Source organism: Staurois parvus, unplaced genomic scaffold (genome assembly GCF_062004578.1).
Source record: "Staurois parvus isolate SC_StPar_1 unplaced genomic scaffold, SC_StPar_1.0 ptg000147l, whole genome shotgun sequence".
Classification (NCBI taxonomy): Eukaryota; Metazoa; Chordata; class Amphibia; order Anura; family Ranidae; genus Staurois; species Staurois parvus.
In genome coordinates this window covers 23421713-23446789 of record NW_028317943.1, presented here as the reverse complement: position 1 = coordinate 23446789, position 25077 = coordinate 23421713, and the positions used below count along the sequence as shown (strand labels likewise).

The window sequence follows — 25077 nt, the reverse complement described above, 5'->3', positions numbered from 1 at the left end:
CAAATCAAAATCATGCACAATCACATCTATCCTTATAGTACTATCCCTCCCACCTCCCCCACAACCCACAAAAACCAAAAGGTTTTTACCACCCTCCTCCCTTCAAACACAGCAAGCCCAATTCAAAAACCTCCCAATCCTACTCATAGCAACCATTTTACCACCATCAAACCAGTTAAACCTCCCACCTCCCACTATTATAACAAAACAGACATCATCACAAAATATTTTAGCCGCCCACCACCCTTCATCAAAGAAACAAAACCTCCCTCCTCCCCATTTAGCCAAAAAGGCCCCAAAAAACCACAATTCCCCAACCACCACCACTTCCACTTAATATACATATTCCCTCCCCTTCATTATATATGCATCCCATCACCCACTCCATTCCCTCCACTTACTTAATTTCCAAATCTTCTGTGCCTCCTCCAAACCAAAAGTTTTACAATCGCAATATGCGTACAGGTAAAGCCTTCCACGGATCATGGACACACACTCCCTCACACTCAACTCTTCCTTCCTAAAAATTAATATATTCCGTACATCCCATAAACTCTCTTTCACGCAATTTACCAACATCCATAGCACTCGTTCCTCCACTTTTCCCACATTACACAACCCAAACTTCACAATCTCGACCGACATTCTACCCACCCCAGACAAACCCTCCACCATTTTCAACAAAGACTTCCACACTTCCTTTGCGTACCCACACTCCCAAAACACATGCTCCACATTCTCAACACATCTACACCCTTCCCTCGGACATATCTCACTATCAACCATCCTTCTTCTCCTCTGAAATTCTCTCGTCGGCATACATCTATGAACCACCATCCACGCCACATCCTTCTGCCTATTAACAAGTTCCTTACAACTCACATTCTTCCATACCTTCCTACTTTGCGTTTCAGTCAATCCCCCTATCCACTCCAACTCCTCTCTCTCTTCCAACACTTTCATAACTTTCTTACTTTCACACCATACTTCTTTCACCACCTCTTGCAATTCATACCTCCTCATACACCTTTCAATCCTCACGTAGAACCACGGGGCTCCAAAACTTACAGGCTTCCTCAGATCAATCTCACACAACTTATACTTTCTCAACACACTCCCACTTGCATATCTCAACATACAACCTGCCAAACTCTCTTTCCCACTTATCCTTACACACATACTTACGTATTTTACAACCAAAAATCTTTCAATATTTACCACACCTTTCCCTCCATTCGCTTTTACTTTCATCACCTTCTCTCTCTTCAGCTTCTCCATTCTCGACGACCATACAAAAGAAAAACACTCTTTTATTATCTTTTTTAGAATTCTATCGGGAGCAGGAAACACCGCATACAAGTACAGTAACATTGGTAATATCACTGCCTTTATGATCAAGGACTTCCCCTCCATTGTCAGGCTCCTTAACGACCAGAACCCAATTTTTTGCCTTACTTTCCCATACACATCTTCCCAACTTTCTCTACCATACAATTCCCCATCAAATTTTACACCCAAAACCTTCACACTCCCCCTACATATCTTCCATCCACACTCCTCCTTATCACTCCACTCCCCAAAAAACTTACACTCACTCTTCTGCACGTTAATTCCAAATCCACTCACCGAACAAAAAATACCCATCAACAACTTCACCCTTCTTAACCCAGCTATACTTCTACACACCACCGTAACATCATCCATATAACCTATCACATTTAAACTCCTTCCACCACTCCCAGGTATCTCCACCCCCCTCACAAACTTATCCTTCATCAGCATTCGCAACAGTGGTTCAATCACACACACAAACAGGACAGGGGACAGAGGGCACCCCTGCCGCACACCAGCTTTTATATCTACCTCCTCCGTCAACCAACCATTCACCTGTACTCTACTTACCATATCCTTATACAAACACTTCAGCCAACCTATCATCCCTTCAGGCACCCCCATTCTACTCAAAACGTTAAACATAAACTCATGCGATACCCTGTCATACGCTTTCTCAAAATCCACAGCCAACACAGCCACCGCCTGCTTTCTCTCTTTACAATACCACAACCCATCTCTCAGACCAATCAAACTCTCAGCAATCGTTCTACCAGGCACAGCACATGCTTGCTCATCACCCACCATCTTTGCCACCACTTCCTTCAATCTATCCGCAATCAACCTAGCAATCAACTTATAGTCAACATTCAACAGTGAAATAGGAAATTTTTTTTTTTTAATGCTGCAGGGTAAAAAAAACCTTCTGTCTGTACAACCATTTTAAAATCAGTTACAGCTGTTTTTTTTTTTCTTTTAGGGTTAAAAGTTTTACATGATCATTGTAAGCACCCCTGTGCCTGGTAAATGGTTTGTCTCAACCCTCTAACAGCTACATCTGCAGGACAGCTTGTACTCCTGGATGGTCAGAAACACAAAACAACTGAGGATGGGAGAAGGGAGGGGCTTTTTAATCTCTTTCCTGCGGTTTGTGTTCCCTGTTAAAGGCAGGGCAAATTGTAGCCACGCAGTGGATCCTTTTACCCCCCCCCCCCCCCCCGTGTAACTCCATCAGTGACACCTGTCAGTGCCCATCAATGCCACATACCAGTGAACATCAGAGTTGCCATTCAGTTCCAGTCAATCCTGCCTATCAGTGCCATATACATGTTCTGCCTTTCAGTGCCCATCAGTGCAGCCTATCAGTGCCCATTAGTGCAGCCTCATTAACACACATCAGTGAAGGAGAAAAATTACTTATTTACAAAATTTTAACAGAAACTAAGAATTTTTTTTTAATTTCAGTCTTTTTTAGTTTGCTTAGCAAAAAACCCAGTGGTGATTAAATACCACCAAAAGAAAGCTCTATTTGTCTAAAAAAATGATTAAAATGTTGTTTTGGGTACAGTATTGCATGATCACGCAATTGTCATTCAAAGTGCGACAGCACTGACAGCTGAAAATTGGTCTGGGCAGGAAGGGGGGAAAAGTGGTTAAGGATTGTAAGAGAAATGTGCAGCCCATGAAGGTGAAGGAACAGAAGCACAGGTAGGTAGGTGGGTGCACACTAGGATGTTCCTGTCCCTGCCAGAACCTGGTGGTGGAGGTCAGGGAGAAGCCATGATTGTACACACGGCACTATAATACACAGGGCACTTCTCCTGTCAGGACACAGGACTGGGATAAGACATGGCAGTGTATGGCCCTGGGCTTCGAGCTAAATTGACTGATCTAGTAGTCTGGCAAGAAACAGAACACACCTGCCAACCAATCAGAAACCGGCAAGGACAGCCAGTGCAGGTATGTGATTGGTTGCTAGGGAAATACCTCCATTTTGTGCCAGTGCTCAGCACTGAGCCCCATTGTCTGTGGCAGGCATTTAGCTGCGGACGTCTCGCACACCAATATCGTCAGGACTAAGCTAGAGCCGTCTGGCGGATTGCTAGATTTGCTTTCGTAGTAAACCTATCATGACGACAGCGCAGCATATGGAAGACTTTCCTCCTTAAACCTAATTGACCCGTACGCCGCCTCCTCCTCCTCGCCCAGCTCGTACGTGTGTGGACTGGGTGTCACACATACTAATCAGCTAAAGCGTTCTGTGGCAGCACATGGAATCCCTTACCCACAGCTAACATGGCGGCCGCTCTCTCTGCACGCCGCGCCCCTCCTGGCTCCGTGCTCCAATCAGGGACAGCAGCTGTTGTGCTCAGCGGCAGACCCCGCCCACCCCCGGAGGCAGAGCTGCTGTGTGCCCGGATTCCCCCTCCTCCCTCCCCCCTCTCCTTAGCCGTCCCCAGACGTCATCCTCTTCGTCACCGTCGTGAGAGAGAGCCGAGCGGCGGGCTGAGTGAAAAAGCCCACTTTGTTATTGTTGGCCCCGCTCCGCTTCTCCCTCCCCGGGGAGCAGCAACACGTTCGCACGGTGAGTGCCTGCTTGTGGTCGGACAATAGGGGAGACGTCTGCTCGCTGTGTGAGGGAGGGAGGCCGGGCTGTGTGTGCCGCCTGCTCTGTGCACATGTCACCCCGCTACCGGCCCAGCCTGGAGGGGGCGCTCTGGTGTCTGGGCTTCTTACCGGCCTGAACACCCCCATGTCAGGGAGAGCTGGGGGGGCTACACAATGGGGAGCCCCAGTCTGCTATACACGGGACACTCTACACTGACCTCACAAGCAACTTCACTACTGACAACACCCCGTATGTCCCTCCGACAGGCAGGAGTCCGCCCGCATCCCTCACCGCCTAGGACAAGGCTCTGTGTATCTATATCCATCTATATCATACACACAGGGATAGGGAGCGCGGCACAGCTGGACACTGATGGGACACATGCTGAGGCTTTGATTTCCTTACTCCTGTGTGCTATCACAATGTTTGTATTCATTACAGAGTAGTTTTCTGAATTGCTGTTTACAGGACTGATAGTGGATCCGAGGGCTGACACTAGCGACAGTGGATCCGAGGTCTGACGCTGGCGACAGTGGATCCGAGGGCTGACACTAGCGACAGTGGATCCGAGGTCTGACGCTGGCGACAGTGGATCCGAGGTCTGCCGCGGGCGACAGTGGATCCGAGGTCTGCCGCGGGCGACAGTGGATCCGAGGTCTGCCGCGGGCGACAGTGGATCCGAGGTCTGCCGCGGGCGACAGTGGATCCGAGGTCTGCCGCGGGCGACAGTGGATCCGAGGTCTGCCGCGGGCGACAGTGGATCCGAGGTCTGCCGCGGGCGACAGTGGATCCGAGGTCTGCCGCGGGCGACAGTGGATCCGAGGTCTGCCGCGGGCGACAGTGGATCCGAGGTCTGCCGCGGGCGACAGTGGATCCGAGGTCTGCCGCGGGCGACAGTGGATCCGAGGTCTGCCGCGGGCGACAGTGGATCCGAGGTCTGCCGCGGGCGACAGTGGATCCGAGGTCTGCCGCGGGCGACAGTGGATCCGAGGTCTGCCGCGGGCGACAGTGGATCCGAGGTCTGCCGGTGGCGACAGTGGATCCGAGGTCTGCCGGTGGCGACAGTGGATCCGAGGTCTGCCGGTGGCGGCCGTGGACCCGAGGTCTGCCGGTGGCGGCCGTGGACCCGAGGTCTGCCGGTGGCGGCCGTGGACCCGAGGTCTGCCGGTGGCGGCCGTGGACCCGAGGTCTGCCGGTGGCGGCCGTGGACCCGAGGTCTGCCGGTGGCGGCCGTGGACCCGAGGTCTGCCGGTGGCGGCCGTGGACCCGAGGTCTGCCGGTGGCGGCCGTGGACCCGAGGTCTGCCGGTGGCGGCCGTGGACCCGAGGTCTGCCGGTGGCGGCCGTGGACCCAGTTCCTGATGCTATTCATAGTGGATCCCATCTCTGACGCTAGTGATAGTGGGTCTGACTGCTGACGCTAGTGATAGTGGGTCTGACTGCTGACACTAGTGATAGGTAACCTAATTCTTGACACTATTGATAGTGGATCTAACCTCCCACACTAGTGGTAGTGGGTCTCATCCCTGACACTAGTGAAAATGGATCCAATTCCTGACACTGTATATAGTGGATCCGACCGCCGACACTGGCGTTGATGGATCTGACCCCTGGCACTAGTAATGGCAGATCTGTTCACTGACACTAGAGAGAGTGGGTCAGACCCTCAATGCTAGTGACAGTGGATTGGACCCCCAGCACTTTTTTTTCTTTTCTTCCTGTTTAGCGCATAGAGGCATCTAAGCACATGTGCAGACACATGAGTTTCTGCCAGATCCCATAGACCTCTGAGCCTCATAGCATGTCCGCACGTGTGCAGCATCTCTGTGCGCATGTACAGACTTGCTTTGTTGCTTAGACTCTACAAGCGTTGGATCCAGTACACAGCCTCCTGAGATGTGCGACATAGACATCCCAGGAGGCAGCAGTCCCCCTATACCTAATTGCCTAGACAAGGATTAAGGAAGCAACACTGAAAACATAAATTATTTACAGTTTAACATTTTAGTGGGTAAGTGGGTGGGGGAGGCAGGTTAGAACATGTTTTGGGGATGGCTGGAGGTCTGCTTTAATACATGGCTGTCATGTAAAAAATACATCTGAATTTGCAGACTACCTATATAATTGTTATAGTTTTTATATGTTCATCCTCTTCATAATAATTGAAAGGTAATCAGTCCTCCTTTTTCAGAATATTTTAAGGACATCTGTAGTTCAGGAATGGTTTTGCTAGGTGTCCTCATTTTTTTTTCCACTTTCTGTCTTGTGCTCTAAAATACCCCACTACTGTATGTCTAATTAACATGAAGATGCATTTTGTTTGCATGTCACCCAAATGAATGTTGGGACTGGTGCCTGTATTGTAGATGTCAAGCTCTTAGCAGGTCCTGTAGTTCAGTATAGTGTGGCATGTTTTTACATCTTTTTGATGGTATTATATTGAGGTTGTAGTGTGTCAATTGTGTGAGATTTCACTGAGAGTAGGGAGAGCTGATTAAATTCACCTAGTATTAGTGCTGTACTTTGAAGGGTTAAAGCAGTATTAAGCCCAAAAGCAAACATTTTATTATATTGCAGCTTACCAGTTTTTAGATGTGATGGCTGCTTTAATTCTCTTAGGCAATTCATCTATTTTCATCTTTTATTCAGCCGGCAACTCTTCTGTTTTTCAGAAGTTCACTATCTCCAGCAGAATGTATCAGCTTACATGGATGAGACAATCCATTTACCACTGAGAGGGGTGATTAAAATGATCATCTTTTATCCAAAAATGATTATAAAGTGTGCTGGAGTCTGGCTTCAGTTTGTTATTGCATTCAAATCTGCTAATGCATTTAACACTCCCCTCCTCCTCCCCAGGCTGACAATGCTGCTGTCAACTGTGCTCATTTCTCCAAAGCGGTGTCTCACTAATACAGGAGGTGTGTTACTGGCCAGATAACCAGGTGAAAACAGAAAGAACAGGCCGCACATTGGCTAAGTGGTTAGCACTTCCGCCTAGCAGCACTAGGGTCGTTAGTTGGAATCCCAGCCACGGCACTACTTGCACAGAGTTTGCATGTTCTCCCTGTGCCTGCATGGGTTTCCTACAGGTACTCCCGTTTCCTCCCATACTCCAGAGACATGCTGATAGGCTGATTTCCTCTTTTTTTGTATTGGCCCTAGTATCTATATGTAAGAATGCGAGTTAGGGACCTTAGATTGCAAGCTCCTTGAGGGCAGGGACTGATGTGAGTGTACAATATACTTTTATATGAAGCGCTGCATAAATTGACAGTGCTATATAAGTACCTGTAATAAATAAATTGAAAAAAAAGTCTAAAAAAGAAAACTGATGTACCCTCCGCATCTAGGGATTAGAAGGCTGCAATATAATAAATTTTTTGTTTTGGACTTAATACTGCTTTAACCACTTCAAGTCCGGACACTTTCACCCCCTTCCTGTCCAGGCCAATTTTCAGCTTTCAGTGCTATCACACTTTGAATGACAATTGTGCGGTCATGCAACACTACCCATATGAATTTTTTAGCATTTTTTTGAGACAGATAAAACTTTATTTTGGTGGTATTTATTCACCACTGGGATTTTATTTTCTTTGCTATATAAATGAAAAAGTCCAAAAATTTTGAAAAGTTTTTTCCTTATAACATTTTGCAAATAATGTTTCTTCATAAATCTTGGCCAACATTTATTCAGTTGTTATCTTTTTAGTAAAAAAAAAAAAACACAAATTGGTTTATAACCAACAATTATAATTTTTCTAAATTTTTATTTTTTAACATACTGTCACCCTAGCAGTACAGTGTCACCATAGTGACACTGTACTACTTGTGGGGGGTGACGAAGACTTTTTTTTTTTTACACCCAAGGCTGTAAAAGCAATCATTCTCCTTCTCTCTGGCTGCATTCTTGCAGCCATTGAGAAATACTGTGTGAGCTGTAATTGGTTACAGCTTGTCACATGGTACAAGGCTGTTGTGAATAGCCTTGCACCATGTGATCTCTGTGATCATTCACAGATTTCACACGTAGTAAGCAATGATGTCAGAAGTCACATCTTGCTTACTGCTCTTCATGTGAGCACTGATTGGCCAATCAGTGATGACATGATCGGACCTCACACAGAGGTCCCGTACAACGATTGGTGTTGGACACAGCGGGCACCGGATTGCGGTGCTGCTCACTCCTAGGGAGCACGCATAAGTGGGGAGGACGTTTATAAACGGCCACCTGCCCCTGCACTGCTCCCGTCCAGCCGTTTATGTACATGGGTCGGACGGGAAGTGGTTAAGCTGGCCATACACTGATGGTTTTATTTATTTATTTTTTTCAGCCTGTGGGCATGAGCAACAGAAATCTGACATATTTCTCCATTAACACTATACAGCATGTATGGATGAACCTCCCACTGTGGGAATTGTATTTTGACAGCTGACACCATGGACTGTCAGAATACCCGGACACTGCCTGTATGTGATTGGATGTAGGTGCTGTTCAGCCAAAATGTGCTCAGTGTATGGCAAGCTTTGGCACAATTGTGAGAAAAAAATTAGTTTTTTTTGTGTTTTTATCTGTGTTCTAGTAGCTTGTCCATTGTTGTGAAAGATTTGGTTTTTGTATTTGCAGAGATTCATAATTTAAAGGCTATGTAAACCCAAGAACAATAATGTACAATATTGCAGCTTAGCCATCATTAGATGTCACAGCTGCATTGTTTTTTTTTTTTTTCAGCTGAAGAATGTTTTCACCATGTACAGCAAATTACCTGTTGATCTTGTCAGACTTCCAGTGTCCTTGTTGCTTACCTGACCTGCACGGACCTGCCATCTCAAACAATATTTTCAGTTTTTCCAGCTATAATATGTGACTTGTGGAACAGCTTTCCCCTTAGTAATGAAGATGAGGCAAGAAATTAGTCAAAATCAAAGGAGCAACCTAGGGTGACAGCACTGCCCTTTCATAGATACTATACCGTGACTGTTGTCATACTAGCACAGAAAGTGTGTTACTGTTGGATGACCATTGAATTTTTTTTGATGTGGTGAGACAAATAGAAGCATTTCTCAGTTCTTGTGTGTCTGACTGAAACTGCATAAAAAGCCAAAACCTTTGTTTTAGTTTTGAATAGTCTTGCCTGTCATTTTTTTTTTATTTTTGTTTTGGATAGTCTTGCCTGTCATTTTTTTTTTATTTTTGTTTGTGCCTCTACTGGGGAGATTCACCCTCCCATCTGTCCAGGTGACCAATGTCTCTGTACAGCAAGTAATGAGAAATTCAACATTTTTGGCCCCGATCACACCTATGCAGTATAGGTGTAGTACCTTGTTGTACCCTGTTTGCTACGTCTTTGGCCAGTGAAACGTCCCTCTCCTGAACGCAGAAGAATCACGTTCAGGAGAGGAATGCTAAACACAGCAAAAACGATTGTAAACATGACTAAACTCGCCTAAGCGCTGCCCACGCACTTGGGCGTTTATTAATTGGTACTTTGGCCAATAGAATGAATAAACGTCTAAGCACTAAACACTAACACATGTACAGTCAGGTCCATAAATATTGGGACATGGACACAATTCTAACATTTTTGGCTCTATACACCACCACAATAGATTTGAAATTAAACGAACAAGATGTGCTTTAACTGCAGACTGTCAGCTTTAATTTGAGGGTATTTACATCCAAATCAGGTGAACGGTGTAGGAATTACAACAATTTGCATATGTGCCTCCCACTTGTTAAGGGACCAAAAGTAATGGGACAGAATAATAATCATAAATCAAACTTTCACTTTTTAATACTTGGATGCAAATCCTTTGCAGTCAATTACAGCGTGAAGTCTGGAACGCATAGACATCACCAGACGCTGGGTTTCATCCCTGGTGATGCTCTGCCAGGCCTCTACTGCAACTGTCTTCAGTTCCTGCTTGTTCTTGGGGCATTTTCCCTTCAGTTTTGTCTTCAGCAAGTGAAATGCATGCTCAATCGGATTCAGGTCAGGTGATTGACTTGGCCATTGCATAACATTCCACTTCTCTCCCTTAAAAAAACTCTTTGGTTGCTTTTGCAGTATGCTTTGGGTCATTGTCCATCTGCACTGTGAAGTGGCGTCCAATGAGTTCTGAAGCATTTGGCTGAATATGAGCAGATAATATTGCCCGAAACACTTCAGAATTCACCCTGCTGCTTTTGTCAGCAGTCACATCATCAATAAATACAAGAGAACCAGTTCCATTGGCAGCCATACATGCCCACGCCATGACACTACCACCACCATGCTTCACTGATGAGGTGGTATGCTTAGGATCATAAGCAGTTCCTTTCCTTCTCCATACTCTTCTCTTCCCATCACTCTGGTACAAGTTGATCTTGGTCTCATCTGTCCATAGGATGTTGTTCCAGAACTGTGAAGGCTTTTTTAGATGTCGTTTGGCAAACTCTAATCTGGCGTTCCTGTTTTTAAGGCTCACCAATGGTTTCCATCTTGTGGTGAACCCTCTGTATTCACTCTGGTGAAGTCTTCTCTTGATTGTTGACTTTGACAAACATACACCTACCTCCTGGAGAGTGTTCTTGATCTGGCCAACTGTTGTGAAGGGTGTTTTCTTCACCAGGGAAAGAATTCTTCGGTCATCCACCACAGTTGTTTTCCGTGGTCTTCCGGGTCTTTCGGTGTTGCTGAGCTCACTGGTGCGTTCCTTCTTTTTAAGAATGTTCCAAACAGTTGTTTTGGCCACGCCTAATGTTTTTGCTATCTCTCTGATGGGTTTGTTTTGTTTTTTCAGCCTAATGATGGCTTGCTTCACTGATAGTGACAGCTCTTTGGATCTCATCTTGAGAGTTGACAGCAACAGATTCCAAATGCAAATAGCACACTTGAAATGAACTCTGGACCTTTTATCTGCTCGTTGTAATTGGGATAATGAGGGAATAACACACACCTGGCCATGGAACAGCTGAGAAGCCAATTGTCCCATTACTTTTGGTCCCTTAACAAGTGGGCGGCACATATGCAAACTGTTGTAATTCCTACACCGTTCACCTTATTTGGATGTAAACACCCTCAAATTAAAGCTGACAGTCTGCAGTTAAAGCACATCTTGTTCGTTTCATTTCAAATCCATTGTGGTGGTGTATAGAGCCAAAAATGTTAGAATTGTGTCCATGTCCCAATATTTGTGGACCTGACTGTACATGCGTTTTTGCTGTGTTTACGTTTTATGCTGCCAGCAGAAAAACTTTTCAGTGTGTATGAGGCCTTTAGCTGATATGTTTATATGCGGAGCTGCACCTGATTTAGCACTCTCCAGTTTTAGTAAATCAATCCAAAAGTGTATACTTAGCTTTAACCATTCCCTACTCTATCCAAACTGTAGAGAAAAAAAAGGTTTGCCTATACATGGCACAAGGGTCATTCCACCCAAACGTGGCATTGCAGCAGCAGCTTGAGCCTGGTGGGCAGTAATTTTCTGGCCTTATTATTCTTTAAATGTACTAAGAGGGGTTTTTTCTTTTTTTTTGGGGACTTTTTTGTTTTGTTCCCACCTACTTTGGGGTGTTTCCACTCTTGCTAAATTCTCCATAATATAAAATAAATGAGTTCAACAGAGAGAAAAAAACATGACCATGTATGATGGCTTGGGCAGCTGTGCGTACACCTCACCACCAGAGTTCTTTAGGAGATTGGGTGATTTAAAGCGGAGTTTCAGCTGTTTTTGTGTTTTGTAGCTGCTGACTTTTAGTAAACACACTTACCTGTCCCAGAGTCCAGCGATGTTCACACCAGTGCCGTTCCTTCTCTTCTCTCCTTCTTGGCACTGGCATCTGTGGGCACCAGACTGTGACAGTTCGCGCTGTCCAGAAAGTCCAGTTTGCGATGGGTCCTGGTGGCGGGTGACCTCACATCAGGAAGAGGCGGGATTCTTGGTGAGGCGCAAGTGGCATTAGGTTCTGGCCAAGGAGGCTAGGACACTTAAAAATAGCCTTTGGATTACCGCTGTACCCTCTGCATCATGAAGCCGGTGGAACCACAAGCACTAGCCAAGCCCAGTAGGCAGGAGCAAGGGTTCCTGGTGGTTTTTTTTTTTTTTTTTTTCATGTAGGTGGCAGTTTATAATGGGGCTAATACACCGCAAGCCAAGCTTTTTGACTCATGGTTGTGGTGTGGCCCTATTGACTTTAGGGGCTGAGTTTGACAGAGGCAGTGCCTGCTGCCTACCTGATCAGTTATTTTAACCCTTTCTCACCCAGCCTATCACCTGACCACTGTGACAGCCAATCACAGTTGTCACATGGACGCCAATCCTTTCTGCCACCTGGGTGTTCAGAAATTTGTAAGGGGGCGGATGAAAAGGGGTTAACATATTTCTTTGCCAGTCCTCAGCTATTTTTTCATGTAGAAAATAAAGTTCTAAATATAAGGCTAGGCTCACACTACTGTGTGTTGTTGCGGGTGCAGGAATCGCAACTGTTCCTCCACCCGCAGTTAAAATGTGCAAAGCTGACATTCATTCTCAATGGCACCCCACGCATCTAAAAAAGCAGCATGTTTGCAGGTGCAGGAACCGCAGGGAAATCACATGGTACAAAAGCACCATGTGATTTCCTAGCCACTGCGTTTTCAAAATGCTAGCGGAACCCTTTTCATGTGTGAAACGCAGGTACAGCAGCTTGTTCAAATGAAAGGGCTGCCGTGGCTGTGCAAACAAGGCCCGCAAAGCTGCAATAGTTTGAACCTAGCCTTAACCACAAAATGATTGCTGTTATCTAGTGATTGTTTTACATACACAAGTGTTAAGCTCCATACACATGGGGAATGTCAGTAGAAATCAGATTGTACAGTAGATAGCAGCCAACATTTGGCCTATGTGTTCAGGTCCTTGTTTTAGAGAAGCTGAGCTCATGGACGGCTTCTGTCGGTCAAGCTTGCTGGAAAGCCAGCAGCCAATTAGCATTCTATCAGTGCTCTCAGCCAATGACTGCGGGCACTGACCGGACCCCTTGTCAGAACACAATAGCTCCGTTGCATCTTTAGTTCAGAGACCTCCTTGCAAACTTCTGTTAATTTTTTCTTTCTTGCCGTGTGTACCAGGCTTTAGTGTGATGCCTCTCATACATTCATCAAGTCCCCTGCTATTGGTAATGCACAATAATAGTAGTACACATTTTACAAAATGTTGGAGTATTTGCAGAGAGAAATCCTAGTGTATTCCACATTACATCACTGCCATAATTGCCAGAAGGCAATCCAATTTTAAATAATCCTTTTTCAGCCAAGGCATGTGCGCCCCAATCTGTGCATGCTGGGTAGTAGCTGTGGTTGATGTATGGGCTTTTCCCAGAATAGTACTCCCTGTGTTGAATTGGCTAGTTTTAGTATAGCTTACCAATATTTCATGTCTTTTGGTTCAGCATATATCTGTCTCCCTAAGGTTTGCTGAATGTGATTAAAGCTTTGCATTATCTATTTAGTTTAAATGATGGTAATCAATGAGAAACTTCAACCACTGAAATATCTTTTCTGTACACAGACATACATTTTCAGGAAATTTTATATGATCAGATTGTAAAAGCTGGTCTATTTATTCCTAATGGAGCAGTTTTTGAAAATATACAGCCTGGTTAATCGACTTTTTTGTAGTCCACGGTATAACTGATGTTTATACCATATATACATATACAGTGGATATAAAAAGTCTACACACCCCTGTTAAAATATCAGGTTTCTGTGATGTAAAAAAACGCGACAAAGATAAATCGTTTCAGAACTTTTTCCACCTTTAATGTGACTTATAAACTGTACAACTCAATTGAAAAACAAACTGAAATCTTTTAGAGGGGGGAGTAAACATAAAAAACTAAAATAATGCGGTTGCATAAGTTTGCACACCCGCTTATAACTGGAGGTGTAGCTGTGTTCAGAATGAAGCAGTCATTCAAAATCATGTTAAATAGGAGTCAGTACACACCTGCCATCATTTAATGTGCCTCTGATTAACCCCAAATAAAGATGAGCTGTTCTAGTAGGTCTTTCCTGACATTTTCTTAGTCGCATCCTAAAGCCATGGTCCGCAGAGAGCTTCCAAAGCATCAGAGGGATCTCATTGCTAAAAGGTATCAGTCAGGAGAAGGGTACAAAAGAATTTCCAAGGCATTAGATATACCATGGAACACAGTGAAGACAGTCATCATCAAGTGATGGCGCAACAGTGACATTACCAAGAACTGGACGTCCCTCCAAAATTGATGAAAAGACGAGAAGAAAACTGGTCTGGGAGGCTGCCAAGAGGCCTACAGCAACAATAAAGAAGCTGCAGGAAAATCTGGCAAGTATTGGCTGTGTGGTACATGTGACAACAATCTCCCGTATTCTTCATGTCTAGAAGATGGGGTAGAGTGGCAAGACAGAAGCCTTTTCTTACGGAGAAAAGCATCCAAGCCTGACTAAATTTTACAAAAACACATCTGACGTTTCCCAAAAGCATGTGGGAAAATGTGTTCTGGTCTGATGAAACCAAGGTTGAACTTTTTGGCCATAATTCCAAAAGATATGTTTTGCGCAAAAACAACACTGCACATCACCAAAAGAACACCATACCCACAGTGAAGCATGGTGGAGGCAGCATCATGCTTTGGGGCTGTTTTCCTTCAGCTGGAACTGGGGCCTTAGTCAAGGTAGAGGGAATTATGAACCATACCAGTCAATATTGGCAGAAAACCTTCAGGCTTCTGCTAGAAAGCGCAACATAAAGAGGAACTTCATATTTCAGCATGTCAATGTCCCAAAGCAAACATCCAAATTAACAAAGGAATGGCTTCACCAGAAGAAGATTAAAGTTTTGGAATGGCCAGGCCAGAGCCCAGACTTGAAAATCTGTGGGGTGATCTGAAGAGGGCTGTGCACAGGAGATTTGGAGTGTTTTTGCAAGGAAGAGTTGGCAAATATTGCCAAGTCCAGATGTGTCATACGTCACTCTACTTAAAAGATTTCAGTTTGTTGTTCAACTGAGTTGTGCAGTTTATAGGTCACATTAAAGGTGGAAAAAGTTTTGAAATTATTTATCTTTGTCTTTTTTTTTTTTTTTTTACATCACAGAAACCTGACATTTTAACAGGGGTGTTTAGACTTTTTATATCCACTGTATATGTGGTCAGCTGACAAAACAAAATCCCTAGTAGAATAGCTGTCTTTTGATGACACGTCATCTAATGCACTCGATCTTTCCACTGTAATAATTGTAAAATTGACTAGGAGCATTCTGGCCTGGGGAGTATCCATTCACCTTTTTTTTTGTTTTTACATACAAAGGTGCCTGGAAATTAAAGTGGAAGTAAAGGCTTGTATAAGTTCAGTTAAAAATATTGCCTCCCCCTCCTCATACCTATGCTGCATACCATTTGTAAAATTGGTCAGTGGACATGCTATTATTTTATTTTTTTAACTAGCTTTGGTGCAGAATATGATCAAAAAGTTGTGCCTAGCATGTCATTAAACTGCTGTAATGGTGGGAGGGAGTGCCAATGAGGGATGGCGGGTGACGTCATGGCTATAAATTCAGCCCTGTTGAGCGCTCACAGACACTGAGGAGTGGAAAGCGTTTCAATCCAGTGAAGAGAGGAAATGGAGGGCAATGTTTTTAACCAGATTTAAATTTGACTTTACTTCCACTTTACAGTTTTTTAAAACTTTAATTTCATGTTTATATCTGTATTTGTGAATCTTTCAGATTTATATTTAAATTGGTATTAAGTGGTTTTGCCCATGCTATAAGAATGGTCATATTCTTGTATATTAAATGTCTATTTTACAATAATTGCAAGTGATAGGTTTGGTACAACCATTCACACACTTCTCCACTACAGTTCTATTTATCGTAATTATTGTATTTTCAGGTCAGAATGTATGTGCAAAAAGGAACAGATGAGGTACACCACAGCTGACCTCAGAGTCCAAATATTGAAGATGGATAAGTGTCGACATGTGGGACGACTACGTCTTGCCCAAGACCATTCGATTTTGAACCCTCAAAAGTGGCATTGTGTGGACTGTAACACTACAGAGTCAGTATGGGCTTGCCTGAGCTGTTCGCATGTGGCATGCGGTCGATACATTGAAGAACATGCACTGCAACACTTTCAGGAAAGTAAACATCCTATAGCATTGGAGGTGAATGAACTCTATGTTTTCTGTTACCTTTGTGATGATTATGTTCTCAATGACAATGCCACTGGTGACCTTAAACTTTTACGGAGCACATTAAGTGCAATCAAAAGTCAAAACTATGACTGCACAACACGCAGTGGTCGGACACTACGGTCTATGGTAGCTGTGGATGACACTTTTACATCTCATCAAGGTGCAAAAGCACTGCTCCAGAATGAAGACCTCACATTTACTGCTCTTTGGCATAGAAGACATGCGTTATTGGGGAAAGTGTTTAGGTCTTGGTTTGCGTTGACTCCCAAAGGTAAACGGCGGTTGGAGGACGAGCGCCTCAGGGAAAAGGCTGAACAAAGGAGAGAGGAAGCAAGAAAAAAGCGTCAGATGCTAAAGCACAAATTAAAGCAGGAGATGGAAAGTACTCCCCCACGCAAGAGCTCCCGCTTGCAAGAGCAGCTGCAAAAGGTGATCATGCCACCACTGCAGAAAAAGCATCAAAAACCAACCCCCGCCACAAAGCAAAAACCTTCAGGATCTACCTCGGAAAACACATGTAGACAAAAATTAAATGATTCCCCAGTTAAAAAAAAAACTACTGTGACCCCTGGGGTGACAGGACTAAGGAACTTGGGGAACACTTGCTATATGAACTCTATTCTACAGATTTTGAGTCATTTGCATGTTTTCCGGGAATGTTTCCTGCAGCTCGACCTAAATCAAACTCAGGAGCTATTGGCAGCTGCAGCCAATGGAAAAACAAGATCATCCAGCCAAATCCCCCCTGCCACAGACTTTGCTAAAATAACACAAAAGCACAGTAAAGTAGAAAGGCCTTTGGTAAAGCGCCAAAGCTCCTCATCTGGCCTCAGTGGTGGGGCATCAAAAGGTAGAAATATGGAACTCATTCAACCTAAACCCAGCTCAACGCACATTTCCCTATGCCACGAGTTGCATACTCTCTTCCAAGTTATGTGGTCTGGTAAGTGGGCATTAGTCTCCCCATTTGCCATGCTTCATTCAGTGTGGAGGCTAATTCCAGCCTTTCGTGGTTATGCACAGCAAGATGCTCAGGAATTTTTATGTGAACTTTTGGATAAAGTACAACAGGAACTGGAGACAACCGGGACTGGGTACCCAACCCTGATTCCCAGCTCTCAGAGGAAACTCATCAAACAGGTCCTGAATGTAGTCAACACAATTTTTCATGGTCAGCTTCTCAGTCAGGTATGTAATCTAATTATAGCATGCCATTAACAGTTCTGAGGTTGCACAACCTGCCAGCCTTACATTTATTTATTTGTTTTCATCTATATACTGCTTTGTGAAAACTATACTTTGTTTCCTCTCATTATGTGATAGAGCGCATTTACCAGGTTAGAAACATTTTTGATTGTGGATCTAAGGGCAACTGTGCTAAACTTTGCATTTATTATAGTGCTGACAAATAGGAATGTCAAGCATTTTTATTTATCCACAGGTGAGTTTTGTGTTGTTAGTGGTGAGACACAAGGATCTGATGTATTATTCAGTGCCATTTGTTTTCTTTCTTTTGTTATTTTATAGATGTGTAGGGTTTTTAACAGAGAAGTAGGGCCAAAGCTCTTTTGGCCCTACTTCTGTGGGTCACAGGAGTGCACTTAGTTCTAAAGTCCGCTGTTGGTTGATGTTACTGATCTGGACCAGGCTGTGACGATATCCAGACTTTAAAGTCTCCAAAGAATCCACCACGGTTCCTGACTGGCCAGTTTTTTTTTGTTTTTTTTTAAGCAAAACAAACGCTGGTAATAGCATTTTTAGTAGCCTTTAGGAGTGTTCACGTTTTATTGTTTCGTTTTTACAGTACATGTAGGAAAAACAAAAATACTGTTAGTAGCATATTAGGAGCGTTCAGAAGTTTTTTGGGTTTTTTTTGTTTTTTTTCATCCTGGAAAAACGCTCCCAAAAAGTTTACAAAAACAATTTTTTTTTTTCTGCTCCTAATGCTGTAGCTTGAAAAATACTAATATAAAATAGTGTGCATGGACACATAGGATAACACTAATTAGCTGCTAGAAGCAGAAAAAAATGCTGATAGCTTCCAGGAGCTTGAAAAACGCTAGTGTGCATGGAGCCTAAATGAAAATCCCATAATTTTGGATTGACGTCAGAACACTGCTAGAGGGGAAGTCTTCCAATGGGGATGCTAGTTCTGGTGACGCAACAGGATTCCCTCACTTGGAGAGATTTCCTCTCACTTCCTTTTTTGACTATGAGTCGGGAAGTGAAGAGAAATCTCCCCAATGTGATGGCAAAAAAATTGTTAGGGGGTTACTCTGTCCAAAATGGGTGGAAACATTTTTTTTTTTTTTTTTGCCATTTTAGTTACTCTAAATTAGTGTGTGTGTGTGTGTGTGTGTGTGTGTGTGTGTGTGCGCGCGCACTAGTTTAAGATGATACAGAAATAGCATTCAGCTGCATTGACATGAGAAGTGGATGTGGCAATTGTTATGCATACTGGACTCTTAGGACTTTTCTTTTCCTTTTGTGTGTTACATATGCAGAAGGGCTGTCTTTTCACTCTTAACAGGCATAGATTTTAATTGTTTAACCTTTTCCCTGATAAAAAGACTTTGTGCACCCCTTTCTTTTGTGAAAGAGTGGACACTGGGAAGAAATCTTTTTAAATGCACTGAAGCATAACAGTCAAATCCCATCAAGGGCAAACAGAATCAATGCAAGCTTTCCGATCTCCCACATCTCCTTACTACTTCTTGGCATGATGCTGAAGTCCTGCTGGAGGGATCTTTCATTTGTGCGCCTTCTTTATTTTCCCTTGCACTAACTTCTACAGCAGGTATGCTCTAACCAGAGCCTGCCTGTAGTTCTAGCAGCAGAGTAGGCTTCATTATGTAAAATCTGCTATAAAGCCAGACCTTTTTTCTGCGACTCAGATAGATGTGGCTTTATTTAGAGACCCTGTTTACACTTTTTTTTTATTTTTTTTATTTCAACCAAATATTTCCTTAAGATTTAGAACTGCAATTCAATAGACTCTATAGTTTTCCCCTTTGCTCGTCCAGCAGGTACATATTAGTTTATGTAGTGAGGTGAAGGGAGAGGTGGAGGAGCTTGACCAACACAGAGTAATTAGACACTGCCAGAAGGGGAAAGAGCTATGATGTGCAAGGAGGGAGGGGGTCTGGGCTAGGGGACTTGCATTTTTAACCGCTTGTCCGCCATCCTATAGTCTAACTGCTGCTACAGGGTGACAGGGCTGCGCAAAATCACGTGTCTGTATGTATACGTGATTTGCATTTCCAGTAGGGGGCGCGCGCAAGCCATCCTACCCACGCCGCCATTGGCAGCTAGAGATGTCAATCACCGGGTCCCAGTCAGGGATTCCTCACCGGCACCCGGCGATCGCCAAGTAAAGCTGACGGGAGAGATCTGTGTGTAAACAACACGGGTCTCTCGCCTGCCAGCAAGGACATGCTGCTTTTTATTTCTCTGCACAGCAGAGAAATACATAGCAGCATGTCTCCACTGTAAAACACACAGCACAAACAGTAAAACACACACATCACACAGTTAACCGTTTGATCACTCAAAAGTTAACCCCTTCCTGTCCAGTGTCATTAGTTCGGTGTCAATGCTTTTTATTAGCACTGATCACTGTATTAGTGTCACTGGGGATGTCCGTTCTCACCCAGTGTCAGAATGCCCATCACAGTTCCGCTATAAGTCACTGACTGCCGCCATTACTAGTATTAGAAGAAAAAAAAATTCCAGTGTATATATAGTGCCATATGTAGACACTATAACTTTCACATAAACCAATTCACACATGTTGGGATTTTTTTTTGTTCGCAAAGACATGTAGCAGAATACATTTTGGCCTAAATTTATATTTGATTTTGTAATTTTGTTTTTTTTTTTTCTTTAATTGGCTGTTTTATAGAAAAAAAGTCAAATCCTTTTTTTTTTTTTTTTTTTTTTTTTTTTTTTTCTTCTTCTTAAATTGGCGGTATTTTGTTTTTGTTTTATAGCGCAAAAAAATAAAAACCGCAGCGGTGAACAAATACCAAACCATCTATTTATGAGAAAAAAATTACAAATTTCATTTATGTACAGCGTTGCATGACTGTGCAATTGTCAGTTAAAGTAATGCAGCGCCGTATCACAAAAAAATGGTCTGTCAGGAAGGGGTAAATCCTCTGGAGGGCAAGTGGTTAAAGACACATTTGTAAATAATAATTGTGGAAGTTGCAAATAAGTTTGCCTCTTTAAAGACAAACACCAGGCAGGAAAACTATTTTTGGGCAGCACAGTGGCCAAGTGGTTAGCACTTCCTCCTTGCAGCACTTGAGTCATCGGTTTGAATCCCAACCATGGCAGCAACTGCATGGAGTTTGCATGTTTTCTTTGTGCTTTTGTGGGCTTCCTTCCACACTCCAAAGACATGCTGGCAGGTTAATTGTCTTCTGTCCAACACTGGCTGTAGTGTACACTATATTGTCAAAAGTATTGGGGCTCCTGCCTTTACATGCACATGAACTTTAATGGCTTCCCAGTCTTAGTCTGTAGGGTCAGTACTGAGTTGGCCCACCTTTTGCAGCTATAAACGCTTCAGCTCTTCTGGGAAGGCTGTCCACAATGTTTAGGATTGTCTATTGGAATGTTTGACCATTCTCCCAGAAGTGCGCTTGTGAGGTCAGGCACTGATGTCGGATGAGAAGGCCTGTCTTGCAGTCTCCACTCTAATTCATTCCAAAGATGTTCTATCGGGTTGATGTCAGGACTCTGTGCAGGCCAGTTAAGTTCCTCCGCCTGAAACTTGCTCATCCATGTCTTTATGGACCTTGCTTTGTGCACTGGTGCGCAGTCATGTTGGAACAGGAAGGGGCCATCCCCAAACTGTTCCCACAATGCTAGGAGCATGAAATTGTCCAAAATGTCTTGGTATGCTGACACCTTAAGAGTTCCCGTCACTGGAACTAAGGGGCCAAGCCCAACCCCTGAAAAACAACCCCACAACATAATCCCCCTCCACCAAACTTTACACTTGGCACAATGCAGTCAGGCAACTACCGTTCTCCTGGCAACCACCGAAACCAGACACATGCATGGGATTGCCAAACAGCGAAGCGTAATTGGTTACTTCAGAGAACATGTTTCTACTGCTCTAGAGTGCACTGGCGGTGTGCTTTACACCTCTGCATCTGACGCTTTGTATTGCACTTGGTGATGGATGTAAGGCTTGGATGCAGCTGCTCGGCCATGGAAACCCATTCCATGAAGCTCTCTACGCACTGTTGTACTAATCTGAAGGCCACATGAAGTTTGAGGGTCTTTAGCTATTTACTCTGTAGACAGTTGGCGACTTCTGCACACTGTGCGCTTCAGCATGACCCCGCTCTGTCTTTTTACGTGGCCTACCACTTCGTGGGGCGGCACAGTGGCTTAGTGGTTAGCACGTTTGCCGTGCAGTAAATGGGTCATGGGTTCGATTCCCAACCATGGCGCCTCCTGCATGGATTTTGCATATTCTCCCTGTGCTTACGTGGGTTTCCTCCGAGTACTCCGGTTCCTATCACACTCCAAAGACATGCTGGTAGGTTAATTGGCTCCTTTCTAAATTGTCCTAGTTTCATCCCTGGCCATGCAGGATCTCCTGCATGGTAGGGGTTGGGGAAAGACCTGGCAACCTACCCTGTAAAATAATTGCTAAGAGAGTTCATGGAAAAAGTTGCTTACGAGTGACGGTCCATGCAATTACCAAGGGTCGGATACGACTGAATGGATAGACCACTTCGTGGCTGAGTTGCTGTTGTTCCCAGTTGCTTCCATGTTGTTATACCACTAACAGTTGACCGTGGAATATTTAGTAGCAAGGAAATTTCATGGATGGACTTATTGCACAGGTGGCAATCTATCTCGGTACCACGCTTGAATTCACTGAGCTCCTGAGAGTGACCCATTCTTTCACAAATGTTTGTAGATGCAGTCTGCATGCCTAGGTGCTTGATTTTATACACTTTGGCCATGGAGGTGATTGGAACACCTGAATCCAATGATTTGGAGGGGTGTCCCAATACTTTTGGCAATATAGTGTATATATGAATTAATGTGATTTAGTGACCCAAAATTGTACGTTTAAGGGCAGGGACTCATGTGGATGTACAATATATTTGTAAAGTGCTGTGTAAATTGTTGGCACCTATATAAATAAAGGTAGTGAGTTAAATGTGAGAAACCCAGTGGGGGTTCTGGTGATGAGCTGTGGGAGGCAGCCCTATTGAAAGCAATGGAAGCCTACCAGCTCCTGCAGCTGATTGTGGCCACTTGCATGTTTGCAGAAGATCAATGGGAAGGTGCTGCAAAATAATGGCACAGACTTTTTTGTCATTTTCCACACATTTGTGTCTTGTCTACTTAGACAGCCTAGCTTCTGAATTCAATGTTTATTTATAAAGTGGTTTAAAGCAGATGGCTTTTTTTTTTTTTTTTTAGGCCTGAAAATCCCCTTTATTTTCTACTAATCTTTAAAAATGTGTTGCTCATAGACGCCATTAATATGTGTTTTCTTCTGCATTAACTGTTTGTAGTTCTGTTTTAGTGGGTTTAGTATAGAAATACTGGAAGAGATGACCGAAAGATGTGGATGATGTTACATTTACAACAGAGAGAGACTCGTTATCTGTGAAATACCCAGATGCCTAACCACAAAACTAGAGTAAATCTGATACCTCTACATGCCAGTGACCCTGATATGAAGTGTAGCATGGCTTGCTGTGAAGGGTGATTTGCGCTAAACAGAGTTTACTGGAAATCTTTGAACCAGTGAATGGAGATACGTCATTAACATTGACTGATGTTTATCTTCACTGTGCTCATTTTTGCATGTTTTTCCTTTTTGTTGTTAAATACTTGCAGTAATGCTTTAGCTAAGGGTTTTGGATTTTTAAAAATATTGCATTACTAACATTCACACTTAAAGTAGTTGTAAAGGCTGAAGGTTTGTTACTTTCATGCATTCTAAACCTTCAGTATGCAGCTCCCCCTAATACTTACCTGAATCAGATTTCGATCAAGCGATGTACACGAGTGGCTGCTGTCCTGGCTCTCTGCCTCCTCATTGGCTCAGAGACAGCAGTAGGAATCATTATCTCCTGCAGCTGTCAGTCACAGCCAGTAAGGAGGTTGGCGGGGCTGATCCCTATTCTGTGTGCTTTATGGACACACAGAGCAGGCCTTGGTAGCAAGCATGCACAAGTGCCCCCAGAGCAAGCGGCTTGTAATGTAAAGCCTGGTACACACTACTAGTTTTTTTTTTTTTCGTTCAACCCAGCAGGCTGCTAAGACCGCTTAGGAGGAGACTCTTTGCTAACTATCTGATGTTAGATCACAATAGCACAGCAGGGGAGACTGCTGCACTGACAGTGGGGGGGTGCTCCCCTCTTTCCCCCCCCTCTTTTTCCCCCCCTTTCTTTCCCCCCCCCCTCTCTTTCCCCCCCCCCCCTCTCTTTCCCCCCCCCTCTCTTTCCCCCCCCCTCTCTTTCCCCCCCCCCTCTCTTTCCCCCCCCCCTCTCTTTCCCCCCCCCTCTCTTTCCCCCCCTCTCTCCCCCCCCCCTCTCTTTCCCCCCCCTCTTTCCCCCTCCCCTCTCTTCCCCCCCCCCCCCTCTCTTCCCCCCCCCCTCTCTTTCCCCCCCTCTCTTTCCCCCCCTCTCTTTCCCCCCCTCTCTTTCCCCCCCTCTCTTTCCCCCCCTCTCTTTCCCCCCCTCTCTTTCCCCCCCTCTCTTTCCCCCCCGCTGCACAAACACACTGCCTGAACAGCCATTGGCTGAGAGCACTGATCAGGAGCCGCTCGACCAGGGGCGGACTGACAGCTCATGGGGCCCCCAGGCAATAGGGATCATGGGGCCCGTGTCCTTGCCCACACTCAAAGCACACCCAAACAAAGCCTATAAAAGGTACTAGGGGCATTTCATGGGGCCCCCTACTGACCCCGGGCCTTCGGGCAGTGCCCGAGTGCTCGAATGATCCGTCCGCCCCTGCGCTCGACAGACCTTTATCGATCATGCCCCTTCGACAAGTCGGCCGAACCGGCTGCTGTAGAAATCGGCCAAACGTCGACCAATTTCTATTGAACCAGCCGATGCCGCCAAACATTTGGCCCACGTGTACTGGGCTTAAGGGTCTGGCAATTGGACAAATATTGATTTAATTGTATAGGTTTGTCCTCAATGTAATGCACTGCAACTGTGATGAGTGCATTATGGATGAAGTTGCAGGCTTCTCCAGGCTATTGGCTCCATTGGGATGTACAGACGTTCAGTTATGAGACTGGGAGAAGTAAACAATGAACTACAAGGGATTTTACATTTTAGTTAATTGGGATGGAGAGCAGAGGGTGGTAGGGAGGAACAAGACCATGTTTCCAAAAGCTGGTCGAAATCCGGTACTAAAAAGTGTAATACCACATAGCTATTAAAAATGTAAAGCAGTTGAATATACTTTTTTTTTTTTTTTTTTTTTTTTTTCTGCTAACAATGTTAACAGCGCAAATTTTTCATGGCCCTGTTACTAGTTCAGAAGACGTAAACAGTCAATGAAATTGGTAAACTCCTGATCTGCATGTCTGGTCCAGGTCAGTGATTCAAAGTATTGATGGCAGAGACACGGCTAAGAACTGTCATGTTACAATAGAGATTTCAGGAGACTAGTTGCACATTTTGAAGAGCATATCTAGCTGGAAGGACACTCTAAACAAAGAATATTTGTGTGGGCTGACATAATAAAGACCATAGGTAATCCAAGCATTGGCTAACAAACAGATTTCCAGCTTTAGGTTTTTTCCCTGCTGTACTGTTGGGCAAGGTTTGTGGGCTTTGCCAATAATTCTTCGTTGTTGTGTAACCATCACTAGGAGATTCCTGTACTGTTTTGAGATGTGACAGCTGTTCAGAACTAAGATTTTCTTTCAGTGTAAGATGTTTGGTGC

At 44.3% G+C, this 25077-nt stretch overlaps 1 protein-coding gene across 1 annotated transcript in view; it reads left to right on the top strand.

The window, feature by feature from the left end:
* Window positions 1-3377: 3377 nt before the first annotated feature.
* USP44 (ubiquitin specific peptidase 44) overlaps window positions 3378-25077 on the top strand; it is a 90791-nt gene continuing 69091 nt past the window's right edge. The window contains exons 1-2 of the mRNA XM_089674129.1: window positions 3378-3916; window positions 15830-17321. Of these exons, the coding sequence (XP_089530255.1) occupies window positions 15840-17321 (1482 nt within the window). The 5' untranslated portion in view covers window positions 3378-3916; window positions 15830-15839. The remainder of the gene's footprint in view (window positions 3917-15829; window positions 17322-25077) is intronic.